Source organism: Platalea leucorodia (assembly GCF_965183815.1).
Source record: "Platalea leucorodia genome assembly, chromosome: 10".
In the NCBI taxonomy this organism is placed as follows: Eukaryota; Metazoa; Chordata; class Aves; order Pelecaniformes; family Threskiornithidae; genus Platalea; species Platalea leucorodia.
In genome coordinates this window covers 6,647,499-6,666,650 of record NC_138832.1, presented here as the reverse complement: position 1 = coordinate 6,666,650, position 19,152 = coordinate 6,647,499, and the positions used below count along the sequence as shown (strand labels likewise).

Genomic DNA, 19,152 nt, shown 5'->3' with positions numbered 1-19,152 from the left:
GCAAAGGTAAACATAACAACAGCCTTTAATTTTATGCATAGCTATGTCTTCAAGCAGAAGACACAAAATTCCTAAAATTATAACATTTTTATTAGAATTCTGATGAACTTTGATGTAAAATATGCACCTACTTTTTTTTATTTTTTAAAAAAGCATATTCTGAAGTGTCTGAACACCATCTGAAAATTATGAAAAGTCATTAAAAAGTAGTAATATTCCATTGCCTCTACTCCTTTTTATCTTACAGAAGTTAAACAAGTGGTGGCAGCACTTCAGATGGCTTCCATAAAAGATTGAAATTAGATGTTGAAACTGAACAAGGGAGGTTCATTCTTTCTCCGTCTCTCTCACGGTGTACTGCTAATATGGAAATAGTAATGACAATGTAGCAATTCTTAATAACCTCAAATTCAGAAGGTCCTAAATTGTACCTACTATGCATCTCACTGTACTGATTTGATTTTGATATATGGATTAAAAAATAACCCAAAACATGTATACTAACAGACCACATTAAATGCTTGATAAATATAATTTACACTGAAATCTAAAGTAGAAAGAACCTGCGTGCATGTTCCTTATAGCTGTGCTTTTCTAAATAATAGCACATATTATCACTGCAGTTGCAATAGTTTGGAGGAGAGGGCACTAGTTATTAACATTTCTGAAAAAATTAAACTTAAATTGCATAGCAAAAAATTTAGCAGCTTAACAGAAAGAACCCTAACAGAATAGTTAGCTCTGTGCAGAAATTTGCTTAAACTAATATTAGAGAGAAAGTATTCCTGAATCAGTTGTCTTTAATAATATCATACCCCAAGGCCAGAAAAAAAGGTCAGGGATAATTGGTGTAATAGTAGTGCTGGACACACATTTTAAACTGGTACCCTGTGATGAATGCCACCTAATACCGTTCTTTATTATATTCTCATTCCAATATTAGCAAACTTGCAAAAAGCAAGTATATTCAAGTATATATAGTGAGTTCAACATTTCTAGAAACTGATTTCTAATTATTATTTTATAGCCTCTATAAGCAATGCAATCTACTGAAAGGACAAACTCTATACTTAAAATCCAGTAGCTGGAAACAATAAAGATACAGTAATAAGCTTAGGAGAGAGAAACCAGACAGAAACTTTCTTCACATTGAAAAGTCTACATAACAAAGAATACATAAGAGTACAATGAAATGGAAAACTGGAGGAGGAGGACAGGAATTTTTTATTATTACTTCCATGGCCCGATAGCAAAAAGATTTTTACTGGAAAAGTCTATAGTTATAATGCAACCCATTAAAGTGTAGCTTTTCATTTACAGGCTTGGCACGCAAACAAAACCAATGCAGTTAAACATATTTTAAATGAGTTTTACTTTTCCAAACCTGTCTGTAGATTTCACCAAAATTTTTTTTTGGCCAGTAGGAAAACTGCGATATTGCGTAGTTCCCCCTGTGTAGGATCGCCATTCTAGGTGAACAGAGCACCATTCCCTTCCTATCTCCGTCTCTTACCCGGTTAGTCTGTCCTTACTCTTTATTTAAAGACATGACCTTGTGAGCACAAATATATGCTACAAGGTACACCAGTGACCTCTGTGAAAAAGGCTAACTGAACAGCTATCTTCAGTTTAATGACACTCTTCTGTGGTAGTTGTAGGCCCATAGTAGTTGGAGCTCTGTTATCCAAATGAAATGATCCCTCCTAGGTCCAACTTACTCGCCTAAAGCTAGCAGTGAACACTTGCCATTGCAGGGGTTTTTCTTCTGACAAGTTGTGGGGTTTGTTCCTTTTCAGACAAACTGATGAAGAATGCCACCAGTAGTGATGCTACAGTTTGCTCCTTTAGAGTTAAATTTACTCTGTGAAAACACTGGAAGAAAATACAACAAAAGACAAATTTTCATGGTCTACTGGTTGTAACCTTCTGTAGTTTTCATTTTCACCCTGAGTAGGTGCAAACAGAGTAAGCAAGTTTGCAACAAGACAGATCTAGAGCACACAGATGAAAATGTACACAAGTGAACTTACTGTATCGCTGAGAAGTTTTTTGGGGCATTTTCTTGTTTGTGGTTTTTTAGTTTGTTTTGTTTTTAGGCTTTCTGTAGGGGCTACCTGTTACCAAGCAATTAATAAAACTGCAAAAAGTAAGCAAGCAAAACTCATTTTTTCTCCTCACTAGATTTAAACTACTGATATTGGGAGTAAGAAAGCCATAACTAACACACAAAAATGAAATCTGTGTCCAAACAGGCAGAAAACACCGATTTTTCTTCTCAGACCATGACGGCTACCAAAACAAGTTCAAGCTCAAAACTTTGCTGTACAAGTCTAACTTTCAAAATAGCAGCACCTATTTTTTTTTCTTTTCTGTGTGTTAAGAATACGTGCTGATTACACAGAGTGCAGCAAGCTATAAATAATGTAGGGAAAACTCCTACATTGTGCACCATGTATGTAGACAGTACTGTACCGCTTGCTATATGCTTGCCAGTCACAAGTAAATGACCCAGCAAGCCCAGAAATCCCCCAGCCTCTTCTTTCCATAGCTTTTATTTACTTTTTCTTACTTCCACTGAACCACAAGAGGCATGGAGTTAACTGTTTACAAAAATCTCACTGGACGAAACTCTCTAGAACACTCAGAGTCTATTGATGGTACCAATGAGAAAACTGTCTTTGTCCCTTCAATTTTTTAGAGGAGAGATATGGAAGTTTGTAATCACAGTCCCTGCTTTTTTAATGCTATAGTTCACTGCTTAGAGATGTCATCGCCATATTTTTAAGTATCTTCTGGTTTGTAGACAAGTTACTGACTAGATGACATGTATGTTCCTAAATCACATGAGAAAATTTACATAATTTAAATCAGATACTTGACTGGGACTAACATTTATTGCCTCCTGTCTAAACTTTCAGCTACTCCCTGAGAACTTTACATAATGGTCTTATGCACTTAGGAGAAGACCTACAGCTGGCCAGAGCCTGGAAAGGGATTATCTAGACCTTTTCTCACAGTAAGTTCCCCAAAGTCAATCAACTCCTTAAATGTAAAAGCCAGACCTCACCAGAATATAATCTGACACAATGATATTTCAAACACACAGAAAGTGACTATATGAAACAGAAGAGAAATAAAAGGGATTTTTCATTAGCTCTGCCCCCTGTTGTTGCAGAGGAGTCACTGTTTTTTGGACCTGGGTTCAGTCATCGCCTTGGCTTTCTCAGCTCCAGCAGATTTTGCACAATTTCCTCTGGTCCCTGGGAAGCTTTTCTTTGTCACCACTGCGTGACAAATCTCTCCTCAAGCCACAACACAGAGAGACCATCTCTCACATTGATATTTCTCAAGATATGGAAAAAAATACATTTTGATCGAGGAGTTCTTTCAGTTCTGATCTGAGAGCAGAAACAAGCTCTGAATTAAGAATTATAGTGGAACTGTACTAGATTTCATTTGCTAGTATGAACAAATTATGTAACTTATTTTTATTTTTTCCATAAGATCAGGCATATGGCAAATTAAAAATAATTATATACCATCTTTGCTAGCTAGATGACAGAGGATAATAGAATTTGCCTTTACTCTTCTGTTCCTCTAAAAAAAAAAAAATCAGCCATCATGAATCTAACGCTAGCTCATTGAGGATTAGGTAGATATACATGGCTTATTTATAAAATAAGACGATTCCATTTTGCCAAACCTTTAGCAGCACATATCCAGCATAAGCTTTTGATTTTATGCCAAATAACAATAATTTTTCAACCGTAAATTTTTAAGACTGTATTTTTTACTGTAAGACATGTTTGAAGTGAAAAATTTCAAAATACAGTATACTACCATGAGCTTTGGTGAAAAATAAATGCAGAGTAAATGCAGTTCACAAACTATGCAACTGGCATATCATAAGCAGAGAACTGAACAGAGGAAACACTGCAGTTGCTTAGCCTTCTCTCAAGTTTTCTCAAATACAAATTTGCAGGAAGCAATAATTTTTCAGACTAAATCAGTAAACCAGACTAAATTCAGCACAATATTATTGCCTCCCTCAAAAAAGTGAAGCTACTTCATTGTAATTTGACTTTTATGACTACACACACTACGGCTTCCAACCAGACCAGAACATATCTAAGACCAGTGCTTGAAAAAGACTATCAGCTATATCCCCAAACTCTTATTGTTTTAAGAAGCTAATATTTTTCACAGTGCCACCTACAATAAATTGATTATACTTATGGTCTTAAAGATTAAGACAAACATACTTTGTGCAGCAATGTTTTAAATGTCGTTTCAAACACAACAGGAAACCTTGTCCTATCTTAAGAGCCCACAGTCATCTGAAGATAGAGCTATCAAGTTAAAACTCTGTAATTACAAATAGTATGCTGAGTTTTCACAGTAGCTGAATGACCAACAGTAGCTCAATGGTGGTCAGTGAAAACTGTTGGTAAATCTTTGCAAAACAGCTTTTGCCCACTCAGTTCATAACTAAACGTTTTTAGAAAACATCTTACCCTGTCCTCTTGGTGTTCGTTTCCTGCGATCTCTGAATGCTGCTCCTGACTGCAAGGCCTCAAGCAGACTATCCATCACTCCCGTCTCATCACCCTCTGAAAATAGGAGAAAAATAATATTAATCTCAGTGCAACTGAAATCAGACTTAAGAAAGAAAAAAAGTTCAAGTGTTGTCAAGTTTGCGTAATGCTTCCAATAAGAGACATATACATTTCAATGTAATGGATGCTGTCAGTGCTTCAGGTATCACTGTCTAGTTTGCGTATGATGGTCTATTAAGCAAAATTGATGCCAATCCTACTGTTCTTTCAACTCAGAGATGTTATCTTGTGCATTATTGATGACATCTTCAGCATGCAGATAGACAGCTGCTGGTGAATGACTGCTGTTTCACTGTTAAATTCTTTTAAGATTTTCCTGAAGTAGAAACAGGTCACCTCTTTTTGATTTAATCAACACACATGGAAAATCTGATGAAACTGAATGGCAGAAAGTTAAATATGGTAGTACTGCAAATATTTTATATGTTGCCTCCTGTCTTTACAATGCATTAAATCCCTGAAAAAAAAATAAATTATCTATATGACATGCGAGGGTACATACATCATATGCTACACATGTAACAGTATACCATGGATGATCTTAAAGTAAGGTAAGGAAAGAACAAAGAAGGAAGAATCATGCCATGAAAGTAAGTGGCATAACATTTCTTAAAGGCTGAATTCTACTTCTGCTGAATCCTTCTCTTGCTTTTTTCATACCCAAGCTAACCTGTAGCCTTTAAATTGCTGGACTTTATGGTGCGTTATGGAAATCTGGGTAGAAAGATTACTTCTTTTTTACGTGTTTAAGTCTTTAACTTCCTTTGCATTTCAGTCTGTTAATAACAGTTGATAGCAGCATTCAACAGCACAAGAAATAGAGGTCAAAGAACTGCCATGTTACAAAACTATTGATGAATGCCTCTTTTTCTGTTCACGTGCCTGTGTTATAACCCCAAACTCAAATATGGACTAGACTCAGCAGGTAGGTGGACATTTTATTCACATATCTCAGACTTCAAGTTAATATAAATTTCCCCATCACAGAGTGGGAAGATAATTACTTTATGCAAAAGATTTACATTACAGTAAAACACTTCTGACTCATACAAAGTGTAGGAGGTTAAATGCACATTCAGGCTCTCAAATGTTCAAGTTTAAAAGCAGGTTATTAATGCAAAAGGTATTCTGCCCCGGTTCTCTATTACATTTAGATTTATTAGACTGAATCCAGACATGATATAAGAGCATGTCAATCCTAAAACAGTACCTGGTTCAAATTCCTACATGATGATCATCAGAGTAACTACTTGATAAATTTAAATTGTACATCAACGTAATTTAAACCATTATGTATTACATACAACACATACATAAAGTTCTCTCCAGTGTAAGATGAAAGGGAGCACAGCAAGAGTAGCAACCAGCAGAAGACTCTGAAATAACAGTTTTAATTACATTCCATCTAAAACCCTTAAAAAACCTAAGCTCCTGCAAAATGTGTAAGTAAATTATCTTCTCTCAATTCACACTCAAATATACAAGGCCAGAATCTTGTCTAAAGCTCACAACATAATTATTTTTCTTTGTGCTCCTTATCCTACACATGCTTATTCATTGATTTATTGTTGGCTCTGTATTAAATTTATTTTCTAAATCAAAGGTCTGTGAATACGCTTTGTCCAAACTAATACACAACAAGTTTGTCTGAAGCATTTAATGAATGTGAGTGTATTACATCAAATGAGTTAGCATGTTAGAAAATTTTATGCATAGAAAAATTACAATATCATTCGATCTTCATTAAAAATAAGAGTTGGCAGTGTTTATTAAAAAAGACAAAAATCCTTCAATACTTCATAAATGTTTATGCAGCCTTCCACTTCTTTTTTGCTGAGTGTGCTACTCTACCTGCTAATTACTGCAACTGCTAAAAAACACCCTCTTTTTGGAATATCAGAATATACAATATAAAGGCACATGAATTAAGGAAGCTGTAGAACACTGTAATGAGATTTTTAACTCCTCAAAGTAAAATTTATGCTAGGTCTGATCTCAACACTGCATCTTAATCAAAGTCGTCAGGTGATTAAGTGGGAACTGGACAAAGAACTGCATTTTCAGTTAGCCTTCATTAAAATTCATAAATAGAATTCAACAGAAATTTCAGCCTTTCCCCACAGTTCTTGCTGAGGTACTTCACATATCACCAGCTCTCTCCTTGATTTGCCTTTTTTTAATACTACCTACAGCAACTTGCAGACACAAATCAGAAACAAAGACAAAACCCACCAGAAATTTCTAAACTCAGAAACTTATTTCCAACAGAAATTGTCACACAAGGATAGGGGTTTCACTTGGAACAAGTAATTTTCTTCCTCATTCTTTCTTTTCCAATTTGGTCCCAAGCATTAAAGAGACAGCAAATATATGTGTGCACGCAAAAAGATTTGCAAGCTTTTTCCATCTTATGAGTGGCTCTATAAGGCTTTGATTAGCCTTAGCAAAGACCCAGATTCACTATAGGTATTAAACAGAACTGAAAAGGCAAAAAAAAATCTTATTCATTATTTGATATGTTAACTACAAGCCCAATTTGTTTTCATTTGGATTTCACACTAATATTCGATTGCAGATTTGGTTTAGGACATACAGTCTGTTTTGAAAATGGGTGCGTTTTTAGGGAGCTACAGTAAAATTTGTCCTCCCACAGGTCCTACAATTTAGACCAGTGTTAGTCAACAGACTTTGGTCACTTTCATCCATAATAATGAAGACAAAAATAACTTTCTTCTTCCATAGAACAATATTATTGCTTCTTACAGTGCTGAAAAGCCCCAAGCAAGCTGAGAGGCACAGACAGAGAAAAAAGATACGATACAATGAACAAATAAAGTCACATTTGAGATGAGCAGGCAATCTTAATATCAAGATACCTAAACTTTTCATAATTTTTGACCAGTTATAGGAATTAGAACAGAAGAAGGGAAAAAGGAAAAGGAACTACAGTAGGCCATAACGTGAAAGTGTATACAAAAAAAGACTGGCATAAGCTCCATCCACTTATGAATGCTGAGGAATAGTCACATCATGCATCTATAAACAAATTTGCTGTGTATAAAGGCAATACTCTGGATTCTACACTTCGCTTTTATAAATAACAACAGACTTTAGATGAACTGGTCATAATAAGCATTTAGTATTTGTGGTCAGATTTTTATGTTAAATGACATTCTAAACATTAATACTCTGGAACTAGACTGTCAATTTAAAAAAAGGAGGTATTTGACAAACCATAAGAAATTAAATCAGAAACTGAAGATTTGGATGTACAAAAGGCTGGGTGGTGAGGGGTGAAAGACAGTAATATAAACAGCACAGTGACTACTGCTAGAGATGTATAATAATGCCAACACAGTGAAACTGAGTGAACTTTTCACTTCAGTGTTAATGCACATAAATAGTACTACCCCTTGGAACAAAGACAAGATAGATAAATGACCACGGATGAATAATGCCGAACCAGCTAATATAAAGTTTTCTCTGCTGATGTGGAAGTAAATTGCAAATGTCTATGAAATGACCAAATACCTAGTATTATTATTATTTGAGAACAGCAAATGTAGAACTTGTTTACAAGAAAAAACAAAACATTAGCTGGGGGAAAAAAAAAGTATGATAGTCTTCACGTGGCAATATGAAAGGCCTTTTGAACAAATTTTGAAGACAACAGAACAAAAGATGAGATTATGGTTCTGCCAAAGATATTAGACTAAATTTATGGTTTATGGTTTCTGTTAATGCAATATACTGCACTTCATTTGGCTAGAAAAGTTCTCTCATTTATCTGGTCTTCAACATTTGATATAACGGCTGCTTAATTCATCAGTGGAAGGTGCAAACGATGGTCATTGGTAAAATATCTGGCTAGGTAACAAAAGGTTGTTTATAGAGAGGAAGCTTTAACATTTGAAAGCTTATCAGCTAAATTTTTCTGAAAACCTAATTAGTGGATTTGCCATAACAACAGATGACATATAAATATGGAATACTACCATTTTGGAAGATAAGATCAGAACATGCATAAGATTTGGAATAATAAAATAAATGAAAATAATAGAAATAGAATGAGTGTGTATAACTTCAGGTGCAAGCCAGGAGCTCTTCATTAGGGAATGACCAAGAGCTCCAATATAAAGAGGTGACCAAAGAAACAATGATGAATTGCCAATCTTGATCAGTGTGTTAAAAAGTCAGCATACTCTATTTCCAGTAGTAGTGGTATACAAGCTTGATTACGGCATTCACAGAAGACAAATCACAACTGGAAAAGCCTTTACAATAACCAGGGGAGAGGATTCTAACAAGAAATGCCTAAGGCAGCACAATTTCTTTAGACTACATAAAGCAGCCACTGAAAAGAGGTATGACAACCTCCTCCTGTGCTTAAAATCTGTAAAGTCCCAAGAGAGAAAATTCATCCCAATAGATAACTTCCTCAAGAGAGGGCTGTTTTGGTACGGCAGCAAACAGGAAAACATTTAGGCTGAGTTAGTGGAAGTATCTTTGCAATTAAAAATGATGTTTTAAAAAACATTCCCAAACAAGACTGTGGGAATAAATAAGTCTAGGGATTTTAAGGATCAAGCAAAAAATTCTGAAAGTAATTATATGATATAGCACAGGCAATAGCAGGAGCATAAGTCACATGATATTTTCAATCCACTGTACCTAAAGCATCAATCTGCAACTCCTTATTGATGGCATATCTTTAAAAACAGCGCGTGACAAAATAGGAATGAGAGTGCAAGGAACCAATTATTGGCACTTAGGCTGCTGCGTTAAGTTACAGCGTGAAGAATGCAATTCCTGGGTATCCACAGTCATGAACTAAGCCTTTACTTTTGAGCAAGCATGTTTATTTTTAAATGTCTTCTAGTGCAGATATGACATTTATATTTATGAGGAAAACTGTCCTTCCAAATAATAATTGGTTGTTTAGAATATTTATCAAGACAAAAATATATTAGAAAGCATATGATCAGGTATGACTAGTCTGTCTTGATTTTTCTTCATGTAACACACTGAATTCAAAACTTTACAATCAATTAGCAGTTTAATTCTAATGTAAAGTACTTCCCAAACAAGTAAATATCAGATAGAAACAAAGCATATAATCTATTTCCAGAACATTATTTTTAAACTTCAGCTTTCCAAAGATAGATAACCTGTCCCAAACTCAAGCCATTCTTTATATTTTATCCATCAGCAAATGGCAGGTGGAGACGGAACGACAATATTAACTTTACAACTGTAAATATTTAGAAACAAGGCAGGAAAAGAAACATTTTCTAAAAAGGTAAAATTAACGTAAATATGCCTTGGCATGTGCAATACTATTGTAGGAAAGACTGCAAAAGTATTAAACAATCCTTAAGCCTCCCTTTGTAAAACATAAAAATCAAGATTTAAAAATATAATAATCAATATGTGAAGGACTAGAAGTTTCAAGCACACTTTTAGACAAGTTCTGTTATCATTCACTGAGTCTCCCTTCTGCTTTGTACGTACATTTAAGTTTTTTAATTGTCACCCTCCTTACACGGAAATCTCTCTTTGACAAGTACTTAAGATAGGAAATGTTAAAAAAAAACCATCAAGATGCTTTGCTGTTCTGTGTGCCTTATGTTGCTTGTATCCACTGTGTGAGAATTTGCGTAAAAACAGTTCAAGCAGGTAACACAGTCCAGAGATAAAGCTCATCGAGCCCATCAGGCCTTTTACCCAACACAAATAAGTATACGGAGCTGACATTTAACCTACCTCTGGAACACAGGAGAGGGATTAAAGTATCTTCGCTTTTTAAAATAGTTATTTGAAACAGCCTGCTCTTGCACTGTATTATGACTATATCTGACATAGATGTAGAACTAAGATTTCTCAGTATAGGTAGGCAATTTATTTTAGCATAATCTGTACACTGCTAAATTAACCATGAGGACTGTGTTATAAACGTAGAAAACAAACACTTGAGAATGATGAAGAATGTTTTCTTTATCTTATTTTTCACAGAGCAAACGCAATCCTTCACCTGCTTCTGTAGCCATTTTCTCTGTGTCAACAGAGTTCCTCCGAAACAGAGGAACCATTTCAATATGGAGATTAAGATAAAATATTTCCTTTGCTAACACTGGTTTCACCTTATGAAATACGACCCTTAAGTTCGATTTAGCATCCTTTTTGTCGATATTACATTCCTTTATCACTTCCTGACAAATCTCCTCTAAACCTCAAAAAGAGACCCCAACATCCACACCTTCCAATATTAAATGGAAAATAATGTTCTTTTCTATTTGTAACTCATATCATTAAAATTGAAGTTGACAAAAAATATACAGGTAAAGTATTCTTTTGCTAGCCTGAGCCAGGACAACAGGTTTTACTGTCTTATTTTTTTAAAATAATAGCTGCTAAAATTTCATATGGGGAACTGAAATGTGTTTAGTCTGTTGTAGCCTATGAGGCTTTTAAAGTCATTCTTGCAATTAAAAGAGCACTGTTGAAAGACCACACTAGAAAACATGTGGTAGTGCTCTGTTTAGGGACTAACCTGAACCATGAGTGAGAAAGGTACATAAAATCAGAGCTCTTTCATAGACTTTATGTAAAGATGGGAATATTCAGCTTCTTGGGTTGCCTCTGTTTCAGCAGGCATTCTTGAACTTGCCTCTGTGGTAGTGGCCAGCTCTGATGATTTCAACTTCATGGGAGTTCTTTGTTTCTCTCCTGTAAACAATCATACTGAATTGTCCTAAAAATAGGTCCTTACCTTCTTCAAGATGACAAGTATCAGTTTCCCTGAAGCCAAACTCACTTATGAGCTATTTTTAAAGGAATTTTAAAAATATTTAACTTCCTTTTTTACTCAAAATTTTTTGAGTAGAAGTATTGAAATATTTTAAACACACCCCCCACCCCCCATTACAGTACACAAAGAAAGACCAGATTTAAGTGAGGTCTTAAAGTACATTTGGAAGAGATTTTATCTAAACATTTCCTCCAAATGTCAGCTATATTTCCATGCACTAAACAAACTGTCGTGTTTTTCCCAGCTCAAAATGTTCAATACATACTAGAGAAGGGATTCAGAAACATAATTTTCTGATTTAGACTGGAAGAACTAGAAACTTGGCGAGACCAATTTCAGTTTCTTTTTGTGGCCTGTATTGCACAAAGTTTTACTTCAGCCTTCAGCATATTATCATCTATCAAAAAGGTAGGAACAAGCATCTTCTAGCAGATTTTTTCAGGACCTTCATTATGACTGCTTTTCCAGTTTGCACTAGAAAGGAGGCTATTTTGATTAGAACAAAAAAAACTCAGTAACTACTACTGTTCTTAAATGAAAGATAAGAACTGGGGTAGCACTACTGATGGTAAAATGAAACTACAGAACAGCTTAGGCTTTTTAGGCTACTTAAATAACTTAGGACTACAGGAACTGCACTTCACCTGAAGCCACACTAGAGCTCAGCCCAGGCATCCAAAACGTCATCCACCTCCTATCTGTTTGGTTTTTTCAGTTCAGATTCACAGCTACGGCTCCAATAGGCCCTGGGAACATGATTTTGTTTCTGGAGTGTTTTGCTGCCTTCCCTTTTACTTGTCTGCACCAATTACTACGGGAATACCCATATATTTTACTGGTGCACTTTCATTTTCCAGTACAGGCAATACCCACATGTACTTTGCAAAACTTCTTGTACTCTTATTATTACATATACACTAATTGTAAACTAATCTAAGTTAACAAGAAGTGTAAGTATTGCACAGCCATTTGGGCAAAAGTTTACAGGAACTTCCCAGGAAAATTTTCATAAATTTGGGCCCTTACTGAAAAAGAGTCCGGTCAAATACCACGTTAGGTAACACATGCTGTCTACCTGCCTGCTTCTCCAAATGGTTTCAAAATCATACTTCTATTCTCATATTGCACTACCCTGTTTTGCTTTGACCTTTTAAGCCCTTTTCAGAAGTCTAATGTGCATCCTGTATAAACTTTTAAACAAGACTTTTTATTCATAATCAGTACCAGAATTTTTAATTGCAATATATTCACTTAAAAAGGTCAGTTTTCACTGTCTTTTGGAAAGTGGGTTTTTGTGTTCTCCTCATATATTTGCATTTTATGAATTTGTTAAATTCATTTTGTATGCATAATAAGTATCTTCAGGAAGCAGTGTTCCTCGGCATTTTGCACTAGGATACAATCCCATGACTGTTATTTACTTTTTCATTAAAGAAGAACAAGTTAGGACAGTATGACTGAAAGTGAACCTACACCTCATGTCAGTTTACAAAACAAGGCAAATCCTTGCTTACATACCAATTAAGCTCATTGTTTATGATAACCTGTTCTCAGGCTTACATGAAGTTAATAGAATGAGGAAAAAAGTGCTTTGTTGTACTGGCAGGTTATTGAAAACATTTTTTGAAATGCGCACACATTTTTGTTTTCAGAAAATGTCACAATGGTCAAGGTCTACTTCAGCAGGAATGTATTTAATTGAAATGAATCAGCATTACCCCTGGGGCCTCATTCTGAATGGACTTGCACCCCTTGCAAGGATGACTTTCACTAAACTTAAAAAAATAGGCTTTAACGTGGATTACTTAGTAACAAATGGGAAGACATTGCCCCTACCTGGGAAGGAAAAGATTGTACGGTTCAAAAAAATGAAAGAAAAATGACCATGATACCTAAACAATTAAATGCATCTGTAATCAAGTTCTACTACTGTTTGAAGGCTACATTTCAGTTACAGTACTAAGCAACTTTTAAATTATGTGATTAGCAGATACATAAGGCAGCACAGAATCATCAATGCTTTTAGCATTAGAAAATAATTTTCTTTTAAAAATTGCTTATAGTTGAACAACTGCTCCGATATTTTAGGGGAAAAAAACAGTCTTGGGAACTCATTTTGAAGGGGGTTTTCTTACATATTCTTGCTGATTTTTTTTTTTTTTACTATTATTCTTTAATCTTGTAGTGACAGCATTCAATTTATATTTAAATTATTCCAAGTCCTAAAACAATTTTAGGCAGTTGTACTAATTGATGTCACAAAAAATATCAGATTTCGGTGCCAGAACCAGAAGTGACCAATGTTGATCTTAAATTCATTTTGGGATGACAACTACGAAGTAAAATAGGTAACAAAGAAATCTCTCTGTGACACATAACAAAATATTCATCAGACAGTAATTGCTTTATATGAGCCTTTCTACCTTTTAGAAGAAAACTTCTGTAGTTGACCTTTTCTTATTACAGAGTTTGCAAGCAAGACAACTTTTTAAAAATACATTTTATTTTAGAGAAAAAACAACTGCGTGCCCATATGATAGAGAACCAAGTATCTTTAATCAAATGGCTTACAGAATTCCTGGCCAGGTCCTGACAGCCCTATCAGTGTACGTTTACTTTTATCACACATTCAATCTCAAAAAAAGGGAAGCAATTAGTTCAGACTAAACTGCCGAACTTCATTTCTTAGCATGATACCTCAAAATACATCCAGTTTAAAAAAAAGGAAAAAAATTCCTTCAAAGGATCTTTATTAAACTTCAATTTTGTGAATTAGTTTTTTCAGTAGGGATTAGGAAGTCAAGCATGCTATTTCAGGACTTTTCCTTCTAAGTATGTACAGAAAAAAATGCCATGGCAAATGTCAAGCTGTAACTTGTCCATGTTTTTGAATCCTTTCTACGCAGATTCCAAAGTGGCTCTGAAACCTACATTGTTTTCCATGATGATTAACCAATTTCAGCTGGACTGGACAAGTATGGAATTTGAATATAACAGACATCAAAACTTACCAGAATTATAATGTGTAGCCCAAGATGTTTCCAACAGGAAATTTACTGTTGATCCTCATATGTCACAGGATTTACCTGGAATCTACTGACTAGCCAAGTCCTACTGCAATCATGGAAAACTTCACTCAAAACAATAATGATTACAGAGTATATTGTTATATATTGATTGGTATATATTGATCATATTGGGGTACAAAACAACGCTAACATTTGTGGAAGTGTTATAACATTTCATTATTCAATACTTCATATGGAAAATTATTAGTGAAGATCTATTATGATATATATTGGCAAATAATCATTATTTAATTTATGAAGTTAACTTTATGTATACTGCTGCTAAACAATTGGGGGGGTGTTTAACGGTAAGAGTACAGTAGAAAGAGGCTCATCAACATGATATTCTTTGCTACATAATTTGGGAAGCTACTCTTGTGAAGAGAGCATCTTAACAGCTCTATTAGAAATAAGACATTAAAACCACAAAAAACCATAATCGTTCCACTAAGACAGAGTTTAGTCACCAAACTCATCCCGCCATGGCAGTCAAATAAACTTCGCTTTCACAATAGTTCGACATGCAGCTCCCCTCCTTGCTATCTGATGCCTGAACAAACCTTATACTAAAGAAAAAGTTAGTTGATCAACTAATTAAATTATTTCAGAAATGCTTTTTAAACACTGGAAGTTCTACAAAATATACATATATAATGTAACATAACTATTACTTTGAGATAAAGAATATTACAGGTCTTTTCAAAATTAACAACATTACCTGCTTTTTGAAATAAGAATACTGTCTCCAAGGAAAAGGAAAGTTGAATCTGCATAGACAACTATCCAAAGTTAACACTTACTACTGTTCGGTAAATAGTCCCCAAGAAACCTACTTTTAAGAGAAAAGAATCCAATTCTTTTGCCTTTCTTCACTTCTAATTATCCCAACCTCAGATTTCACAGAGTCTAATAATTTTTTTTTTCCACAGCAAGTTACCTCATTAAATCAGTTTACTTGGAAGGCACCATATGCCTTATTCATAGACAAACAGAAATTTTTCCATTGCAAAATCTTAAAAGGTGAGATTAAATTTTAAGTTGTAATTTCTTTCTAACTTCCTGTCCATGCTCACATCTATTTGTATTTCTCTTGAGCCAGTTTTGACCCATATTAATAACTTTTACAGTAATTTTGACATCCCCCCTATTCTCAAGATGGCTTCCAACTCCTGCATAAACAGATCTTAAAAAATTTTGAGCAACTCATGCATAACTGCTTTGAAGACGAAAAATCAAACCTCATCCTGGTTCTATAGATGCTCACATTTAAGCATAATGTAAACCTCCATCTAATTTTTTTTCTGTGAATATTATATTTCAGGAAGAGTGCAGCATATTCCAACAGACCATCGACATCAATATGAAAGATAATGACTTCCCAAAGGAATTGTAACACTTGCCTCATTGGCATCCAGCACCATAAACTAATAATCTGTAGAATGTAAATAAGCACCAAGCTTTATCACTCCAGGTACCCCATGCAATCACTAGCCAATATAGAAATTCAAAGGATTAAGGCTAAGACATTTACAAAGTAATATGTATCTCGTAATAAACTTAGTATGGATTTCTGTTTATGCTGAAGGACATAGAAGGAAGACATAACAATCAGGAAAGCACAGAATCATTAGGAAACTGTAGAAATAGTAACCTTCTGGAATTGTACCCTGCAACAGTCAATGCGAGTGTAACAACAGTTCACAGAAACACAATAGAATTATTGCTGATACGAGTACATACCAGTTTGAATAAATAGCATATGAATTTTTACGTAAGAGTACTTCAAAAGGGAAAGTAGGAATATCCATCAACCACTAGCACAGAACTTCATTTCCATTATCTTCATCTGCATTAGGGGAGAATGTTAATATGTCTTCAAAACAATTAATTCAATACTAATTGGGACTGAGGAAGCTCATTCTATCTTTTATCCTAATACTGGTAGTTAAAAGGTGATTTTAATTGCCATAGTAATCAGATATAATGAAGAGCAAAACTGTTTCTGATTAAATAACATTTGCATCAGAATTGCTGTTATACGCTTTTCAGCTCCTAGAAAGCTGTCTTCAGTTCTTTTTTTCTCTCTCTTGTTCAGATATGCACATGGAAGCAATGCTGCAAGAATTTTGCAGATGTTAAATCAGATGGAAGTCATGAAAGACTACGTATAAATGTATCATAGCCTAGTCTGCTACAGCTCTCAAAAACTAGGAAACACTGCTGGAAAACAGCTATAAAGAATGTTCTCGCTCTCTCCGAGCTAGTGAATGCTAAAGAAGAGAAGGGACTGTTAAGCCCTTTTCCTACATAATTTCTCTCCTGTAATGAGAAAGAATGGTTCATGATTAAGACTGTGAAATTTGGGATCTCTAGGCATGTAGGTAAGTCGCTTAGGTCTTTCTGCGTCTCCATACCTCACCAGGAAAACAGGCATATAGAAGTACCTTTCTAGTCCAGGAAACACAACAAACAGATGCATAAATAATAGCAGAGTGAAAAGAACACCAGAAAGGACCAAATATTCCCACGCCCTACAGCTACAGCTGAGGAGGCGGAGCTGAGCATCCACAGTAGTACTGTCTGGAAGTAACAGAGAACAACAGTTGCCAGAACGGCTTGCTATGGCTTTGACTGCATCGCAGATCGACTGCACCACACATCAGTGAGAGATGTTCAGGCACTACATAATGGGAAATCTGTATTAATAGTAAGAATTTTTAAAATGGAGGTTTTAATATTAAACAGCAGGTCTCACTATAAATTGTTTTAAGGTGTAGTTTTAAATCAGCAATATATGAAATATAATTTTTCACTAAGAACAGCATAAATTTTTCTGAAAAACATTCATGCGTGGAGAAATATTAATGAGTGGAATTCCATGACAATATAAAAACTTACTTCTGTCAGCCAAATTCGACCAATTCTAACAATTTTGGTAAGATTGTTTTAATTGTAATTTTTGATCAGTCTTAATATCCATATAAAAGTGGTTGTTTAAATATCTTCCTCAAAAACTGCTTGAACATGTCACAGCCTTTTCTGTCCAAAACAGCTCATTTTTATCAACAATTTTATCCCAAATAATGCCAAATCCATTGACTACAACTGAAGAAACAACTTCCAATAGAACTGACTTCAAGACAAACTACAGGCTCAAAAGATCTTAGTCTCATTTAATATTTATTTTTGTTTAACTGAGAACCACTTAACTTTGCTGTAGGTATTACTGTGCTTATTTACTGAAAATAATACATATCAACGTAATGAAGTTTTCTTGAGGCAAAGAGAAGTGTACATGTTGGATAAGTTCCTACTGTAATTTCTTTTAGAAGGCATATGTTGATTTCGTCACCTATCAGCCCACTTTCAGTTTTGCACAAAAAACCTTATATTTTTGAAATGTGGACGTGTTGTAAGATTTAGAATTACTTAAGTTTGTATGATGTTGTCCAGTGTAAATCACTTCAAAGTTCATACGGAGTTGACAGCTCTTCTATATTTTTACATTCATCTTTATACATTTTGGAATGTTTAGCAGGATTTATATCAGTTTACACATAGCATTTACGTGGCCTCTCAGTTCCACAAAGCACAAAACACCAAACTCTGTAACCTGGTCTTTAAAATTTTGGCAACTCTAAGGTTACTTTGTAACTAGGAATTATACAGGACAGTCCTTGATTCTGGCCACACTGCAGTTTTCTGCTCTTCATTTACACCAAGAAACAGATATTAATTGTAATATTTAATTAATGCTAATCAATTCTAATCTGGATTCTCGAGTGACCACAAAAGAAGTTGTAGCTGCGTAATCAGGTAACAGCAAAAAATGTTTATTATAGAACTACACACTAAAAGGCTGGAAAATGTAGGAACCCTATATTGCTCTGACCTGAAAGGCTGTAGCAATGCATTAAAAGTTTATTCTTGAAGATATAGCTAGAAAAATAACTGAAACAGAGTTAGGTTGAAATACCCTTTGGGTGAAAATCACCTTGTCAAAATGACAGCTTGAGAGGACATCTGCCTCCTTCCTCTAAGTCTTCTGTGTCACATTCACTTAGACAAATTTACAAACTATTTATATAAGCAGCAATGAGCATACAGAAGTAGATGTATCAAGAAAAAAATAGTTACTTGGCAGAAATAGTTAACTGAATATCAATGTCATGGAACCTCCTACCACGGCAATAGAGTTGTAATATGTGAAATGGATATTTCAATATATTTAAATATTGGAAAAAATATTTTAGAAGTATTCAGCTAACTTTGTGTCACTGGTTTAGAAACATTAGTTATTTAAATGGCAGTTCCGGTGCATTTGGCCATGTACAGTTATTCATGTATTTGCAGTTCCAGTAAAAGAGAAATATAATACAAAATTCAACTTTAGTTGTACCTATTGATAGGAAAAGTCTTTCACGATGAAAAGCAAAATGCTATCAGTCTACGGAGGCATCTATGCTTCTGCTAAGCATGGTCTACTCATCTGCTTAAAAAATTAGTGAATGTAGACAGGCATGCTCTCACTGACTGAGCTGAAGCGATTTAAGAAGGCGTAACTTTGATCTGTTAGCTACAGCCTTTAAACAGACCAATTCACTGACAATAGTATCTAAGTGGTGATGATGGGATTTTTAGGTTCATCTTACCCCACTCA

The 19,152-nt window shown here is 34.7% G+C and overlaps 1 protein-coding gene across 4 annotated transcripts in view; it reads right to left on the bottom strand.

Annotated features, from left to right (window-relative positions):
• Positions 1–19,152, bottom strand: part of DIAPH2 (diaphanous related formin 2) — a 251,721-nt gene that overhangs the window by 58,751 nt on the left and 173,818 nt on the right. For all 4 annotated transcript variants that reach the window (XM_082323488.1, XM_082323489.1, XM_082323490.1 and 1 more), the window contains one exon: positions 4,515–4,610. In XM_082323488.1, coding sequence (XP_082179614.1) covers positions 4,515–4,610 — 96 coding nt within the window. The remainder of the gene's footprint in view (positions 1–4,514; positions 4,611–19,152) is intronic.